We start from the raw sequence: 27,978 nt of genomic DNA on the forward strand, positions 1-27,978 counted from the left end.
GCAGGTGGAACGCCGTTCGAGTTAAAGTCGGGTTTAATCCATTTACTACCCACTTTTCGTGGACTACAGAATTAAAACCCGTACACCTATCTTAAAGAGTTCCATATGGTGTGCACAAGCATGAAGCCTCAAGGAGTAACCAAAGACCAAATCAAACTTCGTGCTTTTCCTTTCTCACTAGCCGACTCTACTAGAGAGTGGTTATTTTATTTACCCCCAGGATCTGTCAACACATGGTCTAACATGTCTCATTTGTTTCTTGATAGGTTCTTCCCTACAGCTCGAGTAGCCGAACTAAGGAGGGACATTGTGGGAATCCGTCAAAAGGATGCTAAATTACTTTATGATTATTGGGAGCGATACAAAAAATTGTGTGCAAGTTACCCATAATATGGACAGACTGAACAATCACTCTTGCAGTATTTCTATGAGGGATTACTCCCAATGGAAATGAAGATAATTGATGCTACAAGTGGGGGGTATTCATTAATATGACGCCCCAAAGAGCGAGAGGGTTGATTTCGACCACAGCTGCTAACTCTCAACAATTCCGATCGGCCACAGAACCCACGAGACGGGTTCATGGGTTAAGTTCTCTATCTCTAGAAGATAAAATTGATAAGCTGACTAACGTTATTGAAACTTTGCTTACAGATAAAATGAGCCCAGCACGGTTGTGCGTAATTTGTGCTAAGCCAGACCATCCGATGGATTCCTGTCCGATTTTATATGAGGATTCGACAGAACAAGCAAATGTTATTGGGAACTTTCCAGAACCGCCCCAGAGGCGATATGACCCCTACTCGAACTCGTATAATGTGGGGTGGAAAGATCACCCAAATCTCAATTATGGGACAAATTCGCGGTTCAATTAACCGTACCAACAAAGGCTGCCTCAAAATCAACAATTACCACCCCCAAAGTTGTCTTTGGAAGCCATAGTGGAAAGGCTAGCCAACAGTACTGAGAAATTCTAACAAAAAACTGGCATGCATTTGCAAGAGTTGGACAAGCAAGTGATCAAACTAGCGCTCATAGTTAGCTGTTTGAAGTCCCAATGTAAGCTGTCATCCCAAATTAAGCCAAACCCTCGACACAATGCAAGCACTATGACATTGAGGAGTGGGAAGGTTTTGGAGCCCATACCTGACACGAGGGATATACTTGACATAGAGGGTCCAGTAGAGTCAACACCACAAAAATCATTTGCAGTACCACCTCCGTTTCCCGAAAGACTTGTCCAATGCAAGAAGGAGAGAGATGAAAAGGAGATCCTCGATACCTTTCAAAAGTTGGAAATCAACATACCTCTTCTCGATGCGATTAAGCAAATCCCACGATACGTAAAATTCCTAAAAGAGTTATGCATGAGTAAAAGGAAACATCTGGGCAATGAAAAGGTAAGTGTCGGAGAAAATGTCTCCATCATTTTGCGAAGAAAAATACCGCCCAAATGTAAGGACCAATGTATGTTTTTCATATCTTGTAAAATAGGTAGTGTCAATATTAAAAAATCAAAGTGTGACTTAGGCGCATTAATTAATGTTATGCCTTTGTCAATTTATAAACTATTTAACGCGGTCCTTTAAAAGAAACATGTGGGATTATTCAGCTTGCAGATAGATATGTAGTGCATCCAGAGGGAGTATTGGAGGACGTTCTTGTAAAGGTAAACGAGCTAATATTTCCTGCAGACTTCTACATTATCGACATGGAGGATGAAAATTTGACCAATTCATCTGACATACTTATCGGGAGGACATTTTTGAGTACCACACAAACAAAAATTGGCGTACGAAGTGGGTTACTCACTATGGAGTTCGATGGGGATGTGGTGAAATTCAATGTCTACGAGGCCATGAATCGCCCTAGCATGATTTCTAATGTTTCTAATATTGATATAATCAATCCTTTGACTGACTTACATTTAGAATATCATGACGAGGATGAATTACGAACTGTCCTTTGCAGGAGTCTAGACTTTAATGCCATTAAGGAACTAGAGGAGTGGATAATCTTTGAAGATTCTGTTCACGAAATAGTGGCTCATATGGAGGTGCCACAACAATGGAGAAACCCAGGTAAATTTCTTGAATTAACTTCTTCACAGACTAAGCTTGTACCATATGTTCTACAAGCTCCAGAGTTAGAACTCAAACCCCTTCCGGACCACTTGAAGTATGCATTTCTCGGCAAAGGAAATGCCTTACCAGTAATAATCTCAAGTAAACTCTCGAGAGTAGAAGATGAAAACTTGGTACAAGTTCTTAGGGACTATAAAGAGGTAATTGGATGGCTGATAGCTGACATTAAGGGGTTGAACCCCTCGACTTGCATACACAAAATTTAGGTTGTCGATAATGCTGTTCCCAAAAGGAAGGCTCAAAGGCGTCTCAATCTGCCTATGATGGAAATGGAGAGAAAAGATATCCAAAAGCTACTTGATGCCGGGATGATCTATCCCATTTCTGATAGTAATTGGGTTAGCTCAGTCCATGTAGTACCAAAAAAGACCAGCGTAACCGTAATTGAGAATTCAGCAGGTGAGATGGTTTCCACTTGGGTCCAAAACGAGTGGAGAGTCTGCATCGATTACAGGAAGTTGAATTCCCTAACTCGAAAAGATCACTTTCCACTTCCTTTTATTGACCTGATGTTAGAATGTTTAGCTGGAAAGTCTCGTTATTGTTGTCTTGATGGTTACTCAGGGTTTTTCCAGATTCTAATGGCACCGGACGATCAAGAAAAGACAATGTTTACATGCCCATTTGGCACATTCGCTTACAGACAGATGCCGTTCGGACTTTGTAATACACCAACTACGTTTTAGAGGTGCATGGTAAGTATATTTTCTGATTACGTCGAGAAAATAATTGAAGTATTCATGGACGAATTTACTGTATCTTCGAGGTATGTTTCTCAAATCTTGTAAAAATTTTGGAAATATGCTTAGAATTTAATCTTGTTCTAAATTATGATACATGTCATTTTATGGTAGACAAGGGATTAGTTCTAGGTCATATCATTTCTGCTGAGGGAATTTCTGTCGATAAAGCAAAAATTGATATCATAAACTTACTACCATACCCTACAACTGTGAGGGGGATTTGTTTTTTACTTGGTCATGCAGGTTTCTATAGGTGGTTCATTAAGGACTTTTTTAAAATTGCGCAACCGCTTTGAAATCTCTTATAGAAGGATAAAGAATTCGAGTTTGACCAATCATGCAGAGATATGTTTGACACGATCAAACATGAACTCATTTCAGCACCTATTGTTCAACCACCGAATTGGAATTATCTTTTCAAAATAATGTACGACGCTAGTGACCATAGTGTAGGAGCAATCCTTGGACAAAGAATCGAGAAAGAACCACATGTCATCTCCTATGCTTCTAAAACTTTGTATACTGCCCAAAGCAATTATTCGACCACTGAAAAAGAGTTTCTAGCTATAGTCTTTGCCTTAGAAAAGTTTTGTTCGTATTTATTAGGAACTAAGATTGTGGTTTTCTCTGATCATGCAGTTCTTAAATATCTGATCGGGAAGAAGGAAGCAAAACTGAGACTTATAAAGTGGATACTACTTTTGCAAGAGTTCAATCTCGAAATAAAGGGTAAAAAAGGATGTGAAAATTTTGTAGCTAACCATCTAAGCCGAATTCCTCCATCGAATGATGTAACACCACTTAAAGACAATTTTCTGGATGAAAGCTTGCTTGTTGCTCAAATGATTCTTCCTTGGTATGCAGACATGGTGAATTACCTTGCTACAGGTATAGTCTCTTCTAACTTATCGCTATCTGAAAAAGATAAGATCAAACGTGAGTCGCGATATTATATTTGGGACGACCCCTACCATTGAAAATACTGTTCTGACCAGGTAATTTGACGATGGGTCACAGAGGCTGAGGTAAAATCGATTCTATCTTTTTGTCATTCTTATGCATGTAGTGGAAATTTTGGCCCCAAACAAACTTCACATTAAGTACTTGAATATGGACTATATTGGCCACATATTTTTCGAGACGCATATTTGTTTTGTAAAAATACGAAAAGTGTCAAAGGGTAGGAAACTTGAGCCGAAAAAATGAAATGCCTCTAACCTCTTACATGTCTGTAAAATATTCGATATATGTGGCATTGATTTTATGGGACCCTTTGTCTCATCATTCGGTAACGTTTAATTTTACTTGCTATTGACTATGTGTCAAAATGGGTGGAAGCAAAAGCCACTCGTCGTGCTAACGCCAAAACATTAGTCGATTTTCTAAAAAGTTATATTTTTTCCAGGTTTGGTACACCGCAAGCTTTGATCAGCGATCGGGGTACGTATTTTTGTAATAAGGTAATTGACACACTCTTAAAAAAATACGGGGTAATGCAACGAGTTGCTACGACTTATCACCCTTAGTCAAACGGTCAAATAGAGGTGTCGAATCGAGAAATCAAGTTGGTTTTGAAAAATACCGTTAAGCCCGATAGAAAAGATTGGAGTTTGCGACTTAACAATGCACCGTGGGCGTACTGAACAGTTTATAAAGGACCCATAGGTATGTCTCCTTATCGACTAATTTTCAGTAAACTGTACCATCTCCCTGTTAAGCTAGAACATAAGGCATTTTGGGCGGTCAAACAATGCAACATGGAGTTGGAAGCTGCAGGTAAGCATCGTAAGTTACATATCCAGGAACTCAAGGAAATTCGACGAGAAGCGTATGAGAGTGCCCAAATTTATAAAGATAAGGTCAAAGCATACCATGACCAAAAGATAACCCGTAAACAATTTATCGTAGGACAAAAAGTATTATTTTATGACTATACATTAAGAATTTTTGCAGGTAAGCTTCGAACTAAGTGGTTAGGGCCTTTTATTGTTACTCACGTGTTTCTATATGGTGCAGTTGAGGTTAAAAGTGAAGAATCCGAAAAAATTTTCAAGGTCAACGTACAACGATTAAAGCCTTTCTATGAAAATTTTCAAGTCCACTTGGTTGAGGAATTAGTCCTCGAAGAGCCAGGTGAATAAATTTTCAGGTCGTCGAGCTAACAACGTTAAACTAAGGCACTTTTTTGGAGGCAACCCAAATTTATTTTCATTTATTTAATTTTTAGTTTAAGGAAAATTTAGGTTGTAAATAAATTCCTATTTAATCCAGATAATTTGATGTTTTCAGGAATACAATGGAGGTTATGAATTTTCAAAAAGAAGGATAATGATGGTGGCGTGGGCACGACGTGCTACAATTAAAAAAAACCCAAAATCCCTAACCTTCATAAAACACCCAAAACCTAAATCCAACACCCATCCACTAAATACCTACCCTGAACCCACTTGCCCAAATACCAAAATACCCGTAAAACCCAAGTCCATAAACGTCCACCACCTCATTTAACCTACCTATCGTATACCCAAATACCAACCCAACCACATAATATACCACATACCCAATACCATAATCGAAAACCCAAAACAAGCCTAAGTGAGAAAAGAAAGAAAATGGGCCGAACGGGCCAAGGTGACCCAAAGTGAAGAAAAAAAAAGAAGAAAAATAGTAAAAAGAAAAAGAACCCCAAAATCCCCAAAATTTCCCAACCTATTTTGTTTCATCTTTTTTTTCTTAAAATCAAAAATAAAAACCCTAACAGCATTCCCATAAACTGTCGTCGCTGCCGTCCCAGCCCTCCATCGCTGACCCCACATTGCGTTATCGCCGCTCCGTCCTTAGCCACCGTCTGCCGCCGTCGACGAACCCAAAGACCTCACCTCCATTTTCTTTTATTTTTCCTTTTCCCCTCCACCTGCAACCACCGTTCGTCTACCTTCTCTACCACCACATCACTATCGAGCAACGCCCTCACCACCACATCGTATTACTCTTGCCGATCAGAGCCTGAATTGTAAGCCGCCACTCCTCCCTTCCCCATCTCCTCTATTTCTTCTTCTCTCTAAACACCTAAAGACCCCACCACCTTACCGACGCCAAAATTGAAATCCCAACCATCACCCTTAAAAAAATAGCCCAAACCACGAAGTCACATCGGCCACCACCATCGCCACCACTGTCGCAGCCACCGCCACCGCATGCCTCCGCTGTAGCCAGCGGAGCCGATTATTCATGTCACCTACCCAAAAACAATGGTCTGAACTCGAAACCAAATGGCCGACAATATCCCAACTTCACTCAATCGAAGTCGACATCTATTCTCAGTGCCTCCAGTCTTCGACATAGCCGACAATAACTCCGAGCCTTCTCCACATCCTTCAATCTGAACGACCGCCTCAACGAGAACTCGTCACCAATAAAGTCTGACTCTAGTTGAAGCAGAAGAATTGAACAGCAGCCCCGCTAGCCCCGAAAGGTCTATTACTGATCCTCAATCTACTATGCCTTTACTAACATATTATGCAGGTAATTCGGATGAGGCTCGAACTTCTAACAGCCATGTTGAGGCTCCTTCAAATGCTAACGAGCGTGTCTCCCAACGCCGAACACGATCATCCGTTACTCGAGCCCGTCGATGATTGACTAACGAGTTTACGACACCCCCAAACAACAGTATTGAAGCTGCTGGAAATTCAAGTCCACCCGACTCGCCTAATGAATATGTTCAACCATCACGAGACAGTCAACGCAATAGATGAGGTCGTGCAAACACTATTCCTACTGAAGGTTGATTACAAGGGTTTTTAGACTTTTCGACCTCGGAGCATCGCATAATATATGACGACATCCGACAACGTTCGCTTCCGGTCTGTAAGAAAATCGATCTTTCTATTCTTGATATGTTAAATATTCACGATGCTGTGATTAACTACTTTGATGCTATTGGTTGGAGTTCATTTGCTAATATATCATGTAATGCATATTATGAGCTGGTATATGAATTCTACACTACATTTAGCTTCAATATTAATGCATTACGAATTGTTGAAACACAAAATAGTATCTGTATTTGCTTGCTTGGGAAGGACTTTCGGATGTTAATTTCTGAATTTAACATTGCCATGGGTTTTGTCAACCTTGACAATGTTCAATACGATTCCTATCATACTGCTCTATTAGATATACCAACTAACTTTGATGCTCAAGATTTTTATTGTGTTTTAAATCATTCTAATCAACTTTATAATCTGAAGACCACAAAAGACTTATTGGTGCATGAACCAGATTTAAGATATATTCACTTATTTTTAGCCTTTAGTTTTTCAGGTAGAAATGATTCGTCATCTGTTCTAACTAAAACTAAACTGTTCTTTTTGTGGTGTATGCATTCTGGTTTTAAAGTTAATTTAGGATATTGGTTTTCACAAAATTTTCATGTCGTTTTGCGATGTAATTGTCCATTAATACTTGGGTCATATATTACGAATTTAGCTCTCGACTTTTTACTTCTGAAATTGATTTCTCGTCCTTAACATGTGCATATAGTATGGATAGCTTAGATAAATATTGTTTGGATTCTATAGGATTGCTTGTCGGCACCCCTACTTTGTGTTATTTTGTTCATCCAGGTACACGGACTACTTGTGGAAATATGGTTTTTCGCCAGCGCCCACACATCAGTACTAAAGAGCAAGAGGAACAACCTCTATCTGTGGAGGTACGTTTAAGCCAGATCGAAGCTCGACTTGGAACAATGGAAAATTAAGTTTCCACAATCCTTGACATCCTGCAAAGTCGTTACCCCCAACACCGACAAAATCGTTAAACAACACCTGGGGAGTATTTTAAACTTTTCTTTTTATCTGTTATTTGAGCTGCTATTTTTTTATCTCATATGACATATGCTTGAGGACAAGCATAGAGTAAGTAGGGGGATCGGAAATTGTAAGTATGCATGGATGATTGATTGATTTTTGATGCATGTTTTTCTTTTACATATGTTCAATCTTATGCTAGATTTATTCGATAGTTTATTTCGACATTGAGCCTCTAATCTCATTACTTAGTCAATTTGGACAATTGGGAAATTTTTGAATTAAAGTGTTCAAAGTATCTAGATTAGTCAACATTTGTGTTTTAAGGTTGATATATGTAACTAGACTTTTCATATAAATTGGTTGTTTGAAAAAATGTTTGCTTGTACATAAATAATTTGCTTGTACATAAGTAAATAAATAAAATGAATAAATAAATAAAGGCTCAAGTTATGAGTGAAAGTTTCGAAAACGTGACCAAATTGAATGACCGGGATAGGGTGCTTGGGTTTTCATTTTATCTCGCATAAAAAGGTTCGAGTGACAAGTCGATAACTTAAAAACATTTCGCTAACTGAGCCTTCAAAAAAATTGGCTGTTTGAACTGAGTAACTGGGATAGGGTACTTGGGTTGTCGTCCTAGTTCGTGTAAAAAGGTTTGACCATGTCTAAAAAATTCTTTTTAATTAATAATGCCTTGTAAATTTTAGATTCAAACTCAATTTAGTGAAATTGTTTAGTTTACATATTCCAATTTTATGACACTTGTTGATTAAACTATTGTAACACCCCTGACCCGAATCCGTCGCTGGACTAGGCTTAGAGGCATTATCGGACATATCGGAATGAACAATTCATACACATTATCCATAAATCATAGTTAAACATCAACATAAAGTCCCTTACTTAAGTCAACGAGACCTTAAACATGCATTAGGAAGAGGTCAGGACTAAACCAAACACATACAATTTTTTTCGAAACTTAAACATATTTCAAAGTTATGCAGGTCACACACCTGTGTGAACAGGCCGTGTGCCTCACTTGGCATTAGACACGCCCGTGTGTTTAGGCTGTGGCGAAACAAGGCATACATACTGACATAGTCACACGGGCAGTCACACACGCCCGTGTGTCCAGACTGTGTGGTATAAAATTTGGCTTGATTTAAGCCACATTTCTTATCAAACAGAATAATCCATATCACATGGCTTATGGTCCTTTAGCATATTTGGCATAACCCACTTCACAAAATAGTCAAGTACAAATTTTAACAACATAGTCATATGTGCATTTAATACTAAATCAAAACAAAACATAACATATGGCTAAACAAGCATCCATACATGAACCATTAGCCAACCTTACCAAATGGAAAAATATGCTTAAGATACCATCTATATCTAAGTGCATAGTTACCATGTTACCGATAGCTATTTTCTAGCTCAATTGCCGAACCAATATACAAAACTTATGTGCTAAGAAACTTTTCAATATTACCTATACATATCCAATTCATTTCTCATCAATTCGACTAGCTAAGTTTATGTCACGACATTATAAAATAACCTTATGACCACAAAGCATCCTCATTATTTACCACTTCCAAACCAATTCACAAGATAAATTATACAACAAAAAAAAGTCAATAATAAACCAAAATCCAATCACATCTATCAACCATATTTACTTGACTTAAACCGAATTATATCAATCTAGAAATGCGAGACATACTATGAATCAAGTTTACCAAAATAAACTAATCATAAACCATACATATCATTACTCAAAACCAAATTCATGTAACCAACATCACCACATATTTACCATGAATCATACCTCTTAAATTAAGCTTATAATGTGACTGAATATAAATACCAACATTCGCATCATGAACAAGCCATTTTCGCATGGCTATATACATATACTAATTCCAAAATCAACTATATAAACTAGCCTATACATGCCACATAACCAAAATTCAAAACTTTAATTTACCGAAACGATAATCGGATAGTGTGATGACGTCTCCAACAACTTCCAACCTGAGCAAATCTCTGAAACTCTATAGACATAGGAAAAACACACAGAGTAAGCTTTAAAGCTTAGTAAGCTCATATCTTAATAAACTTAACATAACAAATAATTTCATTACAAAGCCATATGCATAATATGCTATCTCATACAGCTTTTAGAAATTATAACATGTTCCCATATCGAATTATCATCGTTCAATATTATACTTGCTTACTTCAATAACTTTAGCTTTCACAAGATTATTCAACTCAATTCTCCTATATCATTCAATTCACACTTTCATATAACCAAATAAACACATTGTGGAAATAACACATCTAATCATATATATATACATAAATATCATTTCATCATTTATACTCAATTTCACCTTTCATTCATATAACATCTGACAATTTCACGTATGCCACTTTATAAACCTTATGTTATTCATTTATTCATATTTCATTTACACATATTCACATTTCATTTCAATATACATCACATAACATTCTTTGCACATATATACTTACCTTTCGTTTTCAAATATTGTATACATTTCAATGTATTTGAATCGGAATGTCCTTCATGTAATCATTATTTTCTCGGAATGCCTGTTGAACCGTTCAGAATCAATAAGGATACTCAGAAAACTCATAAGCTCGTACAATGCCAACGTCCCAGACGTGGTCTTACATGTAACCAAATATCAATGCCACTGTCCCAGATAGTGTCATACACGAAAATCATAATCTGATGCCAACGTCCCAAATGTGGTCTTAACGAAATCAAACACGAAAGCACATATCGGATCCTATGTCATGACATATGTATCCTAACTATTCCTACGGTTCGTACGTGGCTTTTAGGACGTCGTCACATTATCGAAACTTTCTCGTATTCATATATTCTACTTCTCGAACACTTCAATATCATAATAACATATATATAACTTATTCAAAATACATACATTTGTACTACCATTCGGCATTAAATTCAATCATACAAATAGTATGCATTTATAATATGATTTCGTAACGTCTATTAAAATATGAACTTACCTCGTTCGCAATAACGACAAATTAAGTCGACTAATCCAATACTTTGATTTTCCCTCGATCCAGATCCGAATTCCGCTTTTGCCAATCTAATTAATATCAAAATTAACTTACTTATTCAACATTTCATTCAATTTCATCAAAAAACACATAATTTAGGCATTTTTCATTTTAGCCCTTAACATTTCACACTTTTACAATTTAGTTCCTATTTTAAAATAACACAAAATACACAAAATCTTATCAAACCCATATTAGGACGATTTACCTTAGGTCCCTAGCAGCCCATTAATTTTATTTATTTCACATTTTGACCCCTCAATTTACAAATTTCTCAATTTAGTCCTTAATACACATTTTTATCAAAAATCACTTAATTAAACATAATAATCTATCAAAAAAACTTTATATTTCATCATCAAACCACAAAAACTTCAAGCTATCAACAATGGAAAATCACAAATTCTTCATCAAATTCAAAAATTTAAGCATGGGCTAGCTAGTACTCGAAGCAACGATCTCAAAAACGTAAAAATTATAAAAAATCGAACAAAATCCAGACCTTAATTTGATCTCCAAGGTGTCGAAACTTAAACAAAGAAAATAGCTCCTTTTTCTTTCTTACATTCGGCAAAATGGTGTAAAAATGACAACCAAATTCCACTTTGTCTTATTTTTTTACATTATAATATATTAATTACCATTTTAACCTTATAAAATTAATTAGTAAACCATATATCTCAAGCCCAAAACCGGCCATGCAATTAGTTAATGGCCAATTTGCCACATAAGGACCCCATAATTAATTCCTCAAAGCAAATAAGCACTTTAACATATAAGAAGCTACTTTTACAATTTACGCGATTAAGTCCTTATTCACAAATCGGCACTCAAACAATGAAATTTTCATACAAAAATTTCTCACATATCAATTCACATAATTTAAGCATGAAATGTAATATTAAAAATATTTTTCTAACTCGTATTTGTTGTCTCAAAACTACTGTTCCGACCAGGGTCTAAACCAGGCTGTTACAAATATATATTCTAAGCATTTGTTTATTTTTGCCTATGTTGTTTACGTTGATTATGGATGTGGAAAAGAGGCTTAATTTTTAGTGTTTGAAGGAACAATATGCTTGAGAACAAGCATGAGCTAAGTAGGGGGGATTTGATAACATATTAATTTGCATGGTTTCTTGTGTTTAATTTGGTTTATTTCTGAATTGATCCCTGCTAAATTAGTGTTTTTATGATTTAATCTTTTCAGGGATGCAATTGGTCAAAAACAAGCTAAAAAATGCCAAATTGAAACACAATCATTGAAATGGGGCCAAATAAAAAATATGGAGAAAGCCAATGACTCATCAGATATTTTGATGATGTAAAAGCCAAAAATAGGAAAAAAATCTTATTTTATTTTATTTTGATTTTATATTAATTTAGTTTTGGCTAATTTTATGATGTAAACTCTATGTATATAAATAGGACATTTATGTTCTTTGAAAAATCATCGCTTAATTATATTTCCCACTTCAATTTGGAATTGGAATATTCTCCTTTTTCTCTTCCAAATGGGTGTGAAGCATTCTGCTAGTTTTAATTGCAATTGTCTTGTTTTTACTAAATTGGGCTTATTGTTTTCCAAGTGCTTTTCTTTCCTATTTTTCACCCCATTCATCAAAATTACTTTCAAGTTTACAAAGCATGAATAATTTCATGCTTCACTAAATTTCATCTTAGCCTTAGGCCAGTGTTCTTTCTGATTGGGATCGTGAAATACGAAATTCGTGTTAAAAATCCTTCCAATCGGTATTCATTTTTTTCCTAAGTGTTAGGATAGACCAATCATCCCTTAAAGTTAAATTTGATTTCAAGTCAAAGTGAATGTTGGGTTGGAGTCGTGTTTGCTGACAGTTGGAGATTCGAGTCAGCCGTGCTGTATTCGGATCTCCGAGAACAAATTGAGGAAGAAGTGATCAGGTTGTGTTCTTCAAAATGCAAGGCTGCTGTAATCTTGAATGGGGAACACGTGTATCTTGGTTAGATAATCGACAGAATTGGTTTGCATGTCGTACCAGAACCAACTATGAGAGGAAGAATTGGTGGTTAGGACATTCTTAACTGCTATAACCAGCTTATCGTTTGGAGGAGAAGATTAATTTTCAAGGATCGATTCTTGATAAGAAGTTTACCGAGTCTAAGGCTAAGGCTTATTTTATCTGTTTACAAAATTCTAAATTTATTTCCAGTTTACATTTATTTTCAATATTAATCAATCTTTTATTTAAGCTGATTAGATTATTTACTTTTGTAAACATTCTCAAACCCCCTGATTTAATTGTTATTTTTGTTGTAGGTACGTTTGGAGTCGTGGGCATGACTCTTGACACGATGTTTGACACGACGAATATTCTGTTCATAAGTGAACATGGAAGTTGATTACGATATCCAATCCCTATGGACTCAACCCTACTACCACTTTTTACTACAATTTAGAGTTGTTTTTGTAGGAATTATTTTTGGTGGTTTCGATGCCCATCAATTTATTAACCTTTTTGGCCCTTAGATAATTGCTATATAGGTCTTCAAACCTTTTCTTAATTAAAACTTTATAACAATTGAACTTTTACAATTAGTCCTTGAATTTTAATTAACTACTTTTTTGGCTGAATTATTTAATCGAACTTTATTATATTTTCATATTAACTCCATAAATAATTTTATTTTATATTTATAGACTCGGTTTACAAAAATGGAGCTCCAAAATCGCATTTTTCAACACTATTGAAATTTGAGTCGTTATAGCGCTTTGTCACAAGATCTTGTAAAAGTCAATGATCAAGAAAAAAAAAAGATGGTGCAATTTAGGTCACGGGTAAGTTTACTGACAGATATTAAATTAAAGGTGAGGTTAGGTAAATTTAATATCAATGATAAGGTGATGGATGAAGTTAGGTTAATACTTCTAGAACCAAAAAACTATATAGGTAGATCCATCAGTAATAGTAATATGAGGTGAACTTTGTGACTCAAAGGTAGAGAAAAGGTTGGGATTACCTGTCATGTAATTTGTAGCTCTTGAATCTATGAACCAATTTAAATGAAGAGGAAATAAAACATGCATTATGAAACACCCCTAACCCGTATCCATCACCGGAGTAGGGTTACGAGGTATTACTAATCAATTAACAACGTAAGGCATACATTTATTAACCGTAAAGCATTCATTCTCATAAATCATTCAACACAATCACATTGTCCCTTATAAGGGCCTACGAGGCCTTAAACATGCTTTAGAAGTGGTTCGGGACTAAATCGATATCATAAAATTTTGGAAACTTAATAAAATTTCAACCATACAAGGGTCACAAGCCTGTGTGAACAGGACGTGTGCCTCACACGGCTCTAGACACGCCTGCGTCTCAGGCCATGTGGAAACATGGCATACATACTGACTTGGGTCACACGGCCAACCACACGCCCATGTGTCTAGCCTTTGTGTCCTTCGAAGTGGCCACACACACTCGTGTGTTAGGCCGTGTACTAGGTCATGCCAAAACTGTAGGGTATACTGACTTATGCAACATGGCCAAGTCACACGCCCGTGTGCTAAGCTGTGTGCCAATTAGGGAGTATACTGACTTGTACCACATGGCCAGTCACACGCCCGTGCATGAGACCGTGTGGAGCATACTGACTTCATTTAATAACAACACCAAGGGACACACGGCCATGTAAAATGACCGTGTGTCACACAAGGCTGAGACACATACTCGTGTCGCTGCCCGTATGGACAAAAATAAGCCATTTGCAAGGCCAATTTGCCACCCTTATTCCTGCACACCTAAACAATCAAAATGGTACCATTTCATCATTCAATTAGGTAGCCAAAATTATCAACCAAATACACAATTCATACAACATCCACTTCAACCAATTTCAATACTCAATTCAATGCCATTTACCTAATCAAATACTTATCAACTCAACTTCAAAAATCATATTTCATCAAAGCATTTCTTAAGCATTTAAACTCCACAATTCAAATAACCATGCTCATACCATACATGTCAGAATAAACCATTTCTATTAGCCAAACACACATCAACATTAACATCCTTTACAAGCCAACTCTCATGGATATAAACACAACCAAAATATCACATCTAGCCTATACATTTCATATACCATATATACACAACTCAAAAGTACCAAATAGATGTCCGATAGTGCGATGATGTTCCCAATGACTTATGGATCCGAGCTAGCCTTGATTCACTATAAAACATAGAAAAAAATAATATGAAGTAAGCTTCACAGCTTAGTAAGCTCGTATGTGAATAACTTAATTCATCAAATGATTACAAATCAACCAATTATACATAACATCACCATATACACATTAACTAGAAACCTTTCTCATGCCTCAAAACATGATCAAATATCATCTCATCGAACTTTCTCTATTTAATACTCGAATAGGTTCTGTTCATACTTGTATCGCCTCGTACTAACCTCTTTCTCAACCACATCATTCGTTTACCCATTGAACCATTCGAAATAAAAATTAGATACTCATGAGTCTTGTATGATAATTACCTATACCATGGCCCGTAGCCAAATCAAGGTAACTTATCCGAAGAACTATTTTCATGGCCCGAAGTCAAAGCATCCGATATCATGGCTTGAAGCCAAATCGGTATAACTCACACCCGAAGTGCTAATATCATGGCCAGAAGCCAACTCATCCGATATGCATGGCCCGAAGCCAAATCGATATATCATCTTATAACATGTCATAAGTATCCAAATCTATTCCTAAGGTTCAACCGAGATTTCTAACTTATCGATTCCATCTTCGAATAATTCTATAGAGTTGTATTTACAATTCATACATTAATGAAAATCTCATAATCACAATTTAGGCAATATCAAAACATTTAACATACATTTATAATGAAATCGTCACATACGAACTTACCTCGGGTATGAAAACAGTGAAATGAGTCAATTACTTAATAATCTTGCCTTTCCCCGATCTAATTCCAGATTCCTCTTTTATTGATCTAAATATATTCAAAATTAACTTCTTTAATCAAACACTCATTCAATTTAGTCCAAAACGTACATTTAGGCCTATTTGCATTTTAGCCCCTAAACTTTTACACTTTTAACAATTTAGTCCCTATTTCACAAATACACAAAATTCACATATTTTCAATAAATCCAAGCTTGGCTGAATTACATATAAGTCCCTAGCAACCCAAAAAATTCATTTATTTCACATTTCATCCACTCAATTTGCATATTTCACAATTTAATCCCTATTATGCAATTTCATCAAAAATCACTTTACAAAACATGGAAATCTATCATAAAAAAATTCATATTTCATCCTCAAATATCAAAGAACACATCATCAATGGCAACTCTCAAAATCTTTAACAGTTTCGAAATTAAAGATACGGACTAGCTAGATTGAGCTGCAATGATTAGAAAAACATAGAAATCATCAAAAATCGAGCAAAAATGGACTTACAATTGAGCAATGAAGTAGCCAAAACTTTAAACCCTAAGAATGGCTTGTTCTTCTCTTCATATTCGGCCAAGAAGATGAGAATCAAGCTTAAAATTGATTTTGTTTTAATTAATACTTTATTAATAAATAATTTACCATTTTAACCTTAATAAAACATTAATATATAACATCCATTTCATGTCCATTAATGACCATTAACACTACCAATGGTCTAATATCATCATAAGAACCTTTGATTTATTAAATAATAGCAATTAAGCACTTTAAACAAATAGTATACAACTTTTACATTTTACGTGATTAAGTCCTTTTTCTCAAATTGAGCAATTAAACGATAAAATTAGCTCACGAAATTTTCACACATACATGCTATCATGCTGTAAACACCAAAAATAATATTAAAATAATTTTCCAACATCTGATTTGTGGTTCTGAAACCTCTGTTCCAATTTAGCTAAAACCAGGTTATTACACATTAGATTTACCTGAATCTGCAAATAAAGAAAAGGAAGTCATTATATGACGAAAGATAGCGAAACTCGCAAAAGACAATCTCAAAACAGTGCTCAAGCAGTGTTAAACAATACCCACGAATAGTACCCAAACAGTACTTGTGAAGAGTACCAAAACAATGAGAAAAAGAACCCAAAGCACCCTCGAACCACCTATAATTGATAACCCGAACACTGGGCTTTGGTCAGAATCTTGAGTCGACGTCAGAGTCAAAGTATGGTGACAAGAAGACTATTCACACGCCCTTTGCTATTTGGGTGGTGCGTTAGCCTAGCATACAGTGATTCAAGCCACTAGAAACTACATATCATCCGTTGACATGGTGGCGTTCCTCCCTGTGCCAACAGTGTAGACTAAAAATCCCCTTAAAAATAACCCACGAAAAAATACCTAATCCCTTTGCGATTCAAGCAAAACATCGAACACATAAACCTGAATCGAAAAGCTTTAATACCGTGTTATCGAGAATAGAGAAAAGAAAATATACGAGAATAGAATGAAGAGAAATTACTTGTATTTCATCTCTTTAGATAGTGTGTTTATATACAAGTCTATATAGTATAAATAAGGAAAGAAAATAAATTAAAACGCTAAATTCAATCCTAAGAATATGTAACAATCCATGTGGCACATTAGCCAAATGAATATCGACACGTGATACTTTTTTTTTTTACTTTTAGCTAAAGCTTAAGGACTTATTTGTAATTATTCTAATTTTTTTTTTTCCTTTCTCTTCTCTTTGTAGTTTAGAAATGGAAAAACTAGAACTGATCCCACGAAAACACTATGCACATTCATTTATTCAAAGCCAAGGCCAAATATCAGTTATGTATTAGCAGAACTGAACCATGTGGCACATTAGCCAAATGAATATCGACACGTGATACTTTTTTTTTTACTTTTAGCTAAAGCTTAAGGACTTATTTGTAATTATTCTAATTTTTTTTTTTCCTTTCTCTTCTCTTTGTAGTTTAGAAATGGAAAAACTAGAACTGATCCCACGAAAACACTATGCACATTCATTTATTCAAAGCCAAGGCCAAATATCAGTTATGTATTAGCAGAACTGAAGGAATGCATTGCTTTAGAAATGGGTGTTGGAAGAAATGATCCTTGGGTCCAGAGTGAGATGACCTCTTTGGAGATGGAGACAGATGTGGTTCCCATCGCTACATAGTGAGGTTTTTGGTCCAAAATTCGCTGCAACTATACTTTCTTAAAAACAAATTAGTAGTGTGCTATAAGCCTATAATTAGCGTCTTTATCATCCAATTATTGGTGTGCATATGTTCACAAAATCATTCCTTAAAGTAAGGCGTATCAAATCTCCGTTATGATTTTTAATCTTAATGTTTCATGCATGTTTTGTAAAAGGATTTAAAGAAGAATTCTCATTTTCTTGCCGAAGAATTCTGTTTTCTATATTTTAAAATAATAAACCAATATTACTTAATATATTTATCTAAATAATCTCATTCTTATTAGCTTTACCGAATAAATGAATGTGTATAGTGTCGTTGTGGGATCAGTTCTAGTTTCTCCATTTATAATCTACATAGAGGAGAAAGGAAGAAAAATAAATGTTTTGAAATAATTACAAAGATTCTTACACATTAGTAAAAAAAAAAAGTGTCACATGTCATCATTCAATTGGTTAATGTGCCACATCAATAATTTGTTAATGAATTAATGAAATTTTAGTGACAAATTCAAACAATTATCTTAATAAAGTGACTAAACTGAAAAAAAATTAGAATAACTAAAATAAAAATAAAAATTATTTTAAAGTGACCTTTAATGTAGTTTTACCCTTATAAATATTTTGCTTATGGATTTGAAATGGTGGAGGATAATTTTTGTTAAAATTTAAATATTTCAAATTTTTTAAGATCATGATAGTAAATATTTCGTTAAAATATGTGCTTATTTCTACAGATTTAATTTTTGTGCTTAAAATTTTAAAAATTGAATTTTTAATTTAAAAATATTAATCTAATAATTATCTTTGTTAGTAATCTCTGTAAACTTAATATATTTATTTTTTTGCTAATATTTTTATCAAAATTTATGAACTTCTTGCGTTTATTTTTTTTTCTCAATATTTACCACACTGACAAAATCAAAATTTTGGTATTTTGAAAAACAATTTTTTTCCAAGATGATCCAGATAAAAAATTCTAAATCTGAGCTCCGCTCAACTCGCCCATATTTAAAAAATATATATTATTTTTATATATAAAAATAAAAAAATATATTACAAAAAATATACTAAAAACATTAACATATATGTTTCCCAACAAATTGAAAATACATTAAGAAAAAAAAATTATACTTAAATAATCCTAACATAGTTGTAACTTAGCAAACAAATGCCTCTAAAATAGTAGCAAAATTAATAGTAAAATAAGAGTTTTATAATATCCGAATAATAACACAATAATAGCAAACTAGCAATATAATAACAAAATAATATCAAAACAAAATCACAATTACAGCAAACAGCAGCAAAATAACAATAAATAGTAGCGGAAAAAATTAGGCAATTTTGAGCTGAACTAAAATATCTTACTAGGCTCAACACGTTTAAAAAAAGACCTTATATTTTGTCCAAGCTCATTTGTTGAACGCGTTTAAAAAAAGACCTTATATTTTGTCCAAGCTCATTTGTTGAGTCCATATTTTTGTCGTAACCCTTCTACTTCTTGAGCTGGCCTTTGCGGCTTGACGGGTGACCTGACACATGATCAGGTCTAGCTATATAAGGGTAGCTATATAAGGGTAGCCTAATTAAAATGCTAAGTTAACAACTTTTGATGAAAAATGCTACAATATTAATGATTGAGCTGAGATTTTTTTTTAATTATAAAAATAAGATTTAATTTTTTAAGTAGAGGAACTAAATATTAAAATTTATTAAAGTAGGATATTTTAACCTTGTTTTAGGAAATGGAAGATACACGAATGGGTATTGCATGTCATCAAAACGGTGCAGATTTATTTTTTCAAAAATAGAAATATTAAAAGTTTGCTTTACAAATTATCTTATTTTACTTTTCAATAATAGGTGAACTCACTCGAGATTTTAGAGTAAATATCTTCAAAGGTTAATAATTTTCTAGTACTTAAATATTGGAATAAATAATTCAGAACAGAAAAGATGGAAATATTAGATGTTGTAAAACTTTAGTATATATAGATAGGAAATGTGAGAGTGGTAATCTTGTAATCGTACTTTCCAACTCAAAAACTCAAACTACTAATTACCGTGGGAGATAAAACACATGCTTCAACTTTTCTGAATAGAAGGTGAACAGATAATTTGTGGCAGACTCAAGAGAAGACTTTAGAATTTGCGTAAACTCATTAGGCCAAGATTTTATACCTTCTATCGGCTGAATGATGAGGCAGGCCAATAGTTAGCTACACTGAACACTGACAAAGCAAAAAAAAAAAAAAATTGTATTGAACTTTAGTTACAAGCAAGCACCAAAATGGATATTGATTGTGACACAAATAATAAGAGCTTTACATATAAACATATTTTTCTTTGACTTGCAAAACACAATTATATCATATCATATCATATCTCACAGGCCCCCTCTCAAACTCAATGGGAGATCCTCCTCCCTTACCCTTCATATAAAATAATACACACGTTTATGGAGTATGTAAAAGAACATATACTATCATAATGTCATTAATGAGTGCATCTAGCATCAAAATATGGGGATTATTTGAGGAACATTTTACTTGGACGCTTGGTTCTGCATCTGATGACCCTGTGGTTTTGTCTGGCATGCTGATGACATGATTCGTAAACGTCTAGCAATCTCTGTGAAAGAAGGTCGAACCACGGGATCCGGAGCCCAACATTGCTCCATTAGTAACTTCCATTCTGGGTCACAGTAGCTTGGTACAGGTGGCCTGAGCGTGTTGCTAACGATGCCTCCTGCATGGAAATGAGGTAATCAAAACCACTAACTACCATGATAACATAGTCAATTCACCATGAATGTGCACAGGAATGTGTTCAATACTTTCTCCATGCCACTATAGTTTATTACATAAGACTGACACCAGCAAAAGTAAATGGATTTAAACTATCCACATGAAAAATGATAAATTTAACAGAAGAAATTTTATGAAAAATAAGAAATTCAAGGCAGCAATTTTAAAAAAAAAATTATGGTAAGGGACCCTCCAGCAGAACTTAATATGGAGAAGAACTGAAACATATGACAAAGTAAAAGCACGTGTAGCAAAAAGGAAACAGCAATTGAGATTTCACACCTATTATTGCTCCATAATGCATATTGGCATACGGTTCCTCGCCAGTAAGAATCTCCCATAGAACAATACCAAATGAGAACACATCGACCTGCAAATGACAAAATACAGGCAAGTAATATTTGCATAAAGACCATGTGCTCCTTGCTTAGTGGCTGGTGGAGGTGGACTTCTAGGAAGAAACCTAGATTTGAGGCATGGATCTGTTATGTAAATTTTATACAAATAAAGCTTTACAAACCTCCCATTTCATTATAGACAACTTGAGCTAATGGAGAGTACATAACTTGCTTAAAACCAACTTGTTAAAAGCCATCCAAAATAGTATGACAAACAGAATCATTGAGAGGTAGTCCTTTCTTTGAAGCATAATAATAAATTTGTTGCCAGCATATGCAGGATTGCAGTAAAACCAGATATGAACTAAGATCTAAACAAACTTAATCTAAGCTCTGAAACAAGATATCGTACCTTTTCAGAAACCTTGCTACTACTGCCATTCAACAGCTCTGGGGCCATCCATGGAAGAGTTCCCCTCACACCACCAGTAACCAAGGTATTCCTTTTTATCTTTGACAACCCGAAGTCCCCAACCTGCACAGACATCATCACCTTTATTTAAACTTAGGTTTGAATTGGAAGCCAATATCTACCTATCACACAAGAGACACATAACTGGGACACATGCACCATAAAATTTACAAATTTATACATAACAAGATTACTCAAATTACCTTGCAAATTGGCCGTACGGGATCTTTCAAGTTGACAAGCAGGTTGTCACATTTTAAATCAAAATGCACAATGTTTTTTGAATGTAAATATTCCATCCCAAATGCTGCATCCATGGCAATAATGAGTCGCTTACGACGATCAAGTTGCCTAGACAATTAGAAAAACTTTCAAAGTAAAAAAAGAAGTACATAACAGGAAAAAGTTATCCGGAGCAATGGAAGTAGTACATTCTAGAAATAACCATATTTAAAAATATTACCTGTCTTTGCTAAGCAACACATGTCTAAGAGAGCCATTCACCATGAACTCTGTGACAGTGGCTAGTGTTCCTCCAGGTCCATCTTGCACCACACCATAAAAGGCCACTACATTGGGGTGGTGAAGCTTTGAAAGGATGTCAGCTTCACGCCAGAACTCCACAGTCTGAAAAATATTTAATGTTGATTATTAGTAATGATATTAGACGAAGTGTAAAAAGTATCAATCTCCATTGATGATGCACAGAACGCCAAGAAACAAAAGGAAAACTCACCAATCTCTCTTGCTCAGATGAACGACCAGTGAAACAGATTTTTTTTATTCGCTTGATGGCAACATCTGTTCCTCTCCATTTTCCGTGGTAGACAGTCCCAAACGTACCCGAACCCAACTCCCTTAGCTCTTCCAGATCTTCATTTTTAATGATCTGCCATGACATTTGATGAAGTTAGCCAACATGGAGATAGGAATAGTGACCAACTTTGTTCAATAATATTAGGATTAGAGGCACAAAATGCAGAACAATTCAACCTAGCAGCACACTGAAAAACATTTTTTCACCAAGTCTGTATTCAATTCATCAGCAAATACTGAGATGAGGAAGTGATAGAAGCAGATATCACAGTGGTGAATACCGTCCAAGGTGATGTAATTGGCAGCATGCTGGCTCAGGCAAGGAGATAAAGACAGCTATTTTTAAAATGATATGCCTACAATCAGAATGTAACACCTAGAAATTCATTAGCAGCTGCATTTCTGCCATTGGCAATGAGGTTCTACAAATTCTGGCTAAGCTTTATTAAAGAAGGAAATTTTAGAAAACATCAAGGTAGCATTTGGAAACTTGGATTTAAAAATTTAGATTTGGATTTCAAAAATAGTAAAAATTAAGTGCTAAAAACATACAAATGTAGCATTCATGATTATTTCTCATACCCATTGATTTGTTGGATGCCTATTTAGTAGTGATTTTGAAATTCTTCAGGAATTTTTGAATTTCACAAACTCATGCTTTTTATACTATCCAAATATATATACTGAAACCCAACTAATTTCAAAAACTCATGCATTTCATTGTAACAATTTATACAGCAAACGAAATCCAAATCCAAATTTTCAAATTCATGTTCCTAAACATAACAAAAAGCAAATTTAAAATTCACCAGCTCTTTCTATACTAAGACATTAGATAATTTAGTATGCAAGTTATACCTGCAATGTGCTTATATCAAATTCTCCATGGCAATGATCCACAAGAGGTACACCAGTATTCTGAATATCCAATTTCCCATCCTTGAAGTCAGAAAAAATTTAGAAAATGAGGGCAAATGTGAAAATTATCTTCAGAAGCTAAGGGATATAAATCAAAATCAACAGGCACTAGTACCTCAAACTCAGATTCAGGTACTTGAAGGCTTTGCCCAGCTCGTACACTTTCATCACCCTCGAGTGGAGACTTCTTGTATTCTGAGCCTATATCCAAGTTGTTAGTAGCAGCAACAGAAACTGACTCTTGCCTAATGTCCTCATCAAAACTGATGTCTGGCTTAATTTGAGCTAAGGCAACTCCACCAGCAGATTTCAAAGGTGGATAGCTATAATCAATTGGAGCCCCAACTTCAATATTTGTAAGTGGAGATGAGAAACCGAGATGATCCTGATCCATGAGGGAAACATCCTTTCTAACAAACTCATCTTGAGCCAAATTACGAAAGTATGACCAATGCTTAGGTTCATGATTCTCCATGTTTAAGCTCAGTCCAGCTCCATCACCAGAGAATGGACTGATACCATAGAGGTTCTGGGACATTCTTGCTTTTGAGAATATATCAGACAGAAGGTCACGGGGAAACCGGTCGTTAATATCAATAAGTATGTCTCCATGCTCAGAGCTGCATACAGAAGCAGCAGGCGGCACACTGGAAATTGCTCTAGTTGGGTTCTCTGCCCACACCAAAGGTTGGTTATGCCCCTTAGTGTGATTTCCCACATTCTTGTTTTCATCCTTCTCAATTCGCTCAAAATCAGACGGCTTCAAAGAAGGATCATCAAGGTGCTTAACAGAAGTTCTTTGACCTGCTGTGGGATGATTTAACCCAACTGCTGCTTCATCAACGGTGCTCTTAACTGAGACTTGTTTCAATTCAGATTTCTCCTTAGTTGACTCAAGCCCCTCCTCAGAAATATTAGAGATGATTTTATCAGCAAAACCTTTGTAATTTTCAAATTCAGCAAGCCCATCCATAACAGTCCGAGGATTTTTAGACCTCGGATTTGCAGATTGGACAGACTGATCAGCTTGAGGAGACAAATTCCCATCATGAATCCTGTCAACTGCTTCTCTAATTATTTGGGAAGGATCAGAATGTGCTTGAGACATTAGAAACTGAGACCCAAAAGAATCATCTGACTTTGATAAACGGTTCATTTCTGCCTGCTCCCTAGGGATTCTCTCTGAATGGAAAACTCGCTGGGGAATCACAGATGGCTCAAGGCAGCTAAAGTCATTTGGATCAGCCTCAGAACCACCAGCACCAGATGTAAAAGGCCCGCTAGCTGTGTAAAAGTGGTCATCTTCAACATTCTTTCTCCCTTCAGTTACAACTTCAGGCGAAACTATGTTCTGAAGAGCTTCCTGGGTCTTTTTGAAATTTTTTGCAGGAAATGAAGATGAGACAGTGTCTGGCACTGACATGGCAACAGATGCTTCCTCACTGAAAATATGGTTTGCAACAGAACTGTCATGTGCATTTGAAGGGACACTGTACTCTTTCTCTGATATCCGAACCTTTTCAGTTTCACTGATCTTAGGGAGAGATGCATCTCTTTTCATTTTAGGCTCCTTTGTTGGAGGAGCTTTGTCTAGGGAACGTACCTTTTCAGGTTCAGCAATTTTCGGGGCTGAGCTATCTCTTTTTAGTTTCACCTCTTTTATAGATACTTCTGGATCTTGTACTTGAAAGCCCATATCAGCCAAACCCACCTGGGGGGTCACATGCCCCTGGACCGGCATCGAAACTAAACTTTCTCCAGCCATCACATAGTTAGAAGGTTGAGAACCATAACTATACTGCAATGGAGGAGACAAAGGAACATTACTCTTTCCATCCATCTGGGGAGTGGAAGACTGGCTAACTTCTCCATGACGCATTTTTGCCTCTGAACATGGCTGTGAACTAGATTCATAAGTGTTAGATGAACTCACCAAAACAGGTTGAGAAGATTGTAGGGTCGATGAAGGTGCATGAGAAGATTGGACTGTTGATGAAGGTGCATGAGCTGTCAAAGAAGCAGAACCAGTAGCAGCTGCTTCACTTACAGTTCGACCAGCCTCCCTTACAATGTTCAAACCAAGTAACTCATCCAAATTATTCTCGGAAGCACTTGCTGCAATTGAGTTTTTTCTAGATCCTAGGTCCATGCCATTGACAGCAACAACATACTGCATCTCAGAATCAGTCTCTACACTGCCCAAGCCATACTGAGCATCCTCCAAATCACTACTAGAGAAAAGGAATATCCTGGGTTTCTGGGGTCCTCCTTCTTCTAGCACATTACATTCCTCCATCATGTTCTGCAGATCCTCATCACATGATACAGAGACCAATGCATCAAGATCCTCACCAGGCAACTGATACTTTATTGTATGGGCTTGGTCATAAATTGCTAACATTTTTTGAACAAGCTCTTGAAAGGAAATATCCCTGCTTAATCTAATCATGCGTGTTTCCCCCCCAACATATCTAAGTTTCCTATCACGGGGACGTGGTAAAATTTTACCACCAAAGCTGCAGAGGAACTTCACCTTAGTAGAGGAGCTAAGCGATGCATTTCTGGATACAAAACCTTGATGCCCCTGACTAATGTCATTCCTTGAAGAGGACTGAGAAACTGACCGCATGGAATCATAATAGCTTTTTTCTTCATGCACAGAAGGGGCCTTTCTCTCAAACACCTGGGGACAGGGTTTTTCTACCGTATTCAGCATAGAGATATCATAGCCACTTTCAGAACCTGTATGAGAAATTCCCAGAATGCCTTTTAGATCCATATAAAGAGGTCCACTGTTAGGATCACCATAAGCATTCTGAACAAAATTCTGCCGGGGATTTACCCTTTCCCGCATAAATTCCAGAGCAAACTCCTCACCTGTCTGAATGGAGTAATTCAAAACTGGTCTAGCTCCAGCCGTCATACTATAATCAGGAGGCCGGATGTTAGTATTAATATTACTAGATGGATCATGGAAAAATCTTTGGTTTGCAGACTCAAGAGTCTCATTTCCAGCTTCCATATTATTGTATCGAATTTGTTCATGGTTCTTCTGTTGATCCATTAAGCCTTTTCCTAGATTTCTCTCCATTTAGATAAAATTTTCCAGGAAAAAAAACCAAGGCAATATGCCATGATTATCACAGCTACTGCAATATCAGCACATGCATTCTGCCATAGCCAACAGCAAAGTTTGCATTGCAAAGACCTTAACTTGAGCCTGAAAGGTTGTACGAGAATTCACTATTAGTTATTGAGAGAAAAACACACAACTCAATTCAATCTGTAGCCACTTGCACAGTTTTATAATGAAAAAACTAGCACTGCCATTCCACTACAATAAACTATTTTAAGAAACAACACCGTCCACACTAATAAATAACCAATTTGTTTAAAAGACAATAACCTCACAAACAAGGTCAATCAAGCATTGCATTATTATATTGATGCACATAAATGGAATTAAATACAAACCACAACTTATAAAGAGCACAATATTTTTCAAGATAAATGAACCCAGTCTAATTTTTCGGGAGAAGTAATTCTTGCACTTGGATCATACCATATATTTAGCACAAATACCCTAAATTTAATTGAGAACCTCATAATAGAATTTTTGAAGTTAATTTTCTGTTAGGATTCTCACCTTCTAACAACTTTCAATAAAACTTTTAACGCAACAGAGAACAGAATTGAAGCTGTAAAAAACATTTCAACTGAATCATACATCTGAGACTTTTTTTTTTTGGGGGGGGGCAAAGTTAAACAAAAGAATCGAAGATACAAAGCAGTAGTTATAATGCATCTGAAGCAAATCTAGAACCCTAAACATGAATTATAAATAACGCGGATTCCAAGAAAAATATGCGAAGGAAATGGTGCAGATCAAACAAACATTCCACGAAACTACTTAAATCAATCCCACAAAGTGTGATCCCATACAAGGCAAATCCAACTTGAATACCGATTTACTTAAATCCATGATAAAACAAATAATTTATATGGTTGAAATGACAACATCGAAATTAAGTAGTAATAATAACATGCAGTGAGAGTCGGCAGTCTAATCTTTAAAAAAAAAAAAGAACTCTAAATATTCTCTCCAGCACTGATCAGACACTAAAAAAAACTATACTTCTGTACAAATAGAACCATCACCACGCCTATAACCAAATCGAAATATAAATTCGAATCGGAACTGAAAACCATAAACAGATTGAAGGCTATAAACTTTACTAAAATCTCACACTAATCCATAAAATAAATAAATAAAAGAGTATGTTTACCTCAAGAAGGGAAAGCTGTGAACTTTTAAGCAGCAAAGGAGAAGATTATTAACTTTCTCTCTCTAAAATTCGCTCATTTACTCCGTCGAAGATTGTGATTAGAGAGTCGTCTCTCTTTCTCCCTCTATCATGTCCTTTTTCTTTTTCTTTTTTTCTTTTTTCTTATATGTTGGTTTTGATCTTACTATTATTAAATTTTCTATTTATTTTTCTTTTGTATTTTTCTAGATCTATAAAATTTTGCCTCTTTACGACCTTTTCGACACGGCAATCATTATTTTTTTAATCTTTTCTTTTCCCTTCTTTTAACTT

General features: G+C 35.5%; 1 protein-coding gene and 1 pseudogene across 3 annotated transcripts; one reads left to right on the top strand and one right to left on the bottom strand.

The window, feature by feature from the left end:
- Nucleotides 1-3,120: 3,120 nt before the first annotated feature.
- The window catches only part of LOC107922147 (uncharacterized), a 120,298-nt pseudogene continuing 95,440 nt past the window's right edge, over nucleotides 3,121-27,978 (top strand).
- Nucleotides 20,302-27,952, bottom strand: LOC107935860 (uncharacterized). Of its 3 annotated transcripts, XM_041082651.1 has the most exons (10): nucleotides 27,667-27,952; nucleotides 27,027-27,078; nucleotides 23,496-26,600; nucleotides 23,321-23,401; nucleotides 22,383-22,535; nucleotides 22,110-22,273; nucleotides 21,850-21,997; nucleotides 21,587-21,709; nucleotides 21,119-21,206; nucleotides 20,302-20,777 (listed from the first exon to the last, which is right to left on the bottom strand). In XM_041082651.1, the coding sequence occupies exons 3-10, from the start codon at nucleotides 26,469-26,471 to the stop codon at nucleotides 20,575-20,577; spliced, it is 3,936 nt and encodes a 1,311-aa protein (XP_040938585.1). In that variant the 5' UTR covers nucleotides 26,472-26,600; nucleotides 27,027-27,078; nucleotides 27,667-27,952; the 3' UTR covers nucleotides 20,302-20,574. The 3 variants fall into 3 exon arrangements, with proteins under 3 accessions (XP_040938585.1, XP_040938586.1, XP_040938584.1); XM_041082652.1 differs by lacking the exon at nucleotides 27,027-27,078 and having other exon boundaries at nucleotides 23,321-23,380; nucleotides 27,667-27,951; XM_041082650.1 differs by lacking the exon at nucleotides 27,027-27,078 and having other exon boundaries at nucleotides 27,667-27,951.

The sequence above is a fragment of the Gossypium hirsutum genome, chromosome A12, assembly GCF_007990345.1.
Source record: "Gossypium hirsutum isolate 1008001.06 chromosome A12, Gossypium_hirsutum_v2.1, whole genome shotgun sequence".
NCBI classification, from domain to species: domain Eukaryota; kingdom Viridiplantae; phylum Streptophyta; class Magnoliopsida; order Malvales; family Malvaceae; genus Gossypium; species Gossypium hirsutum.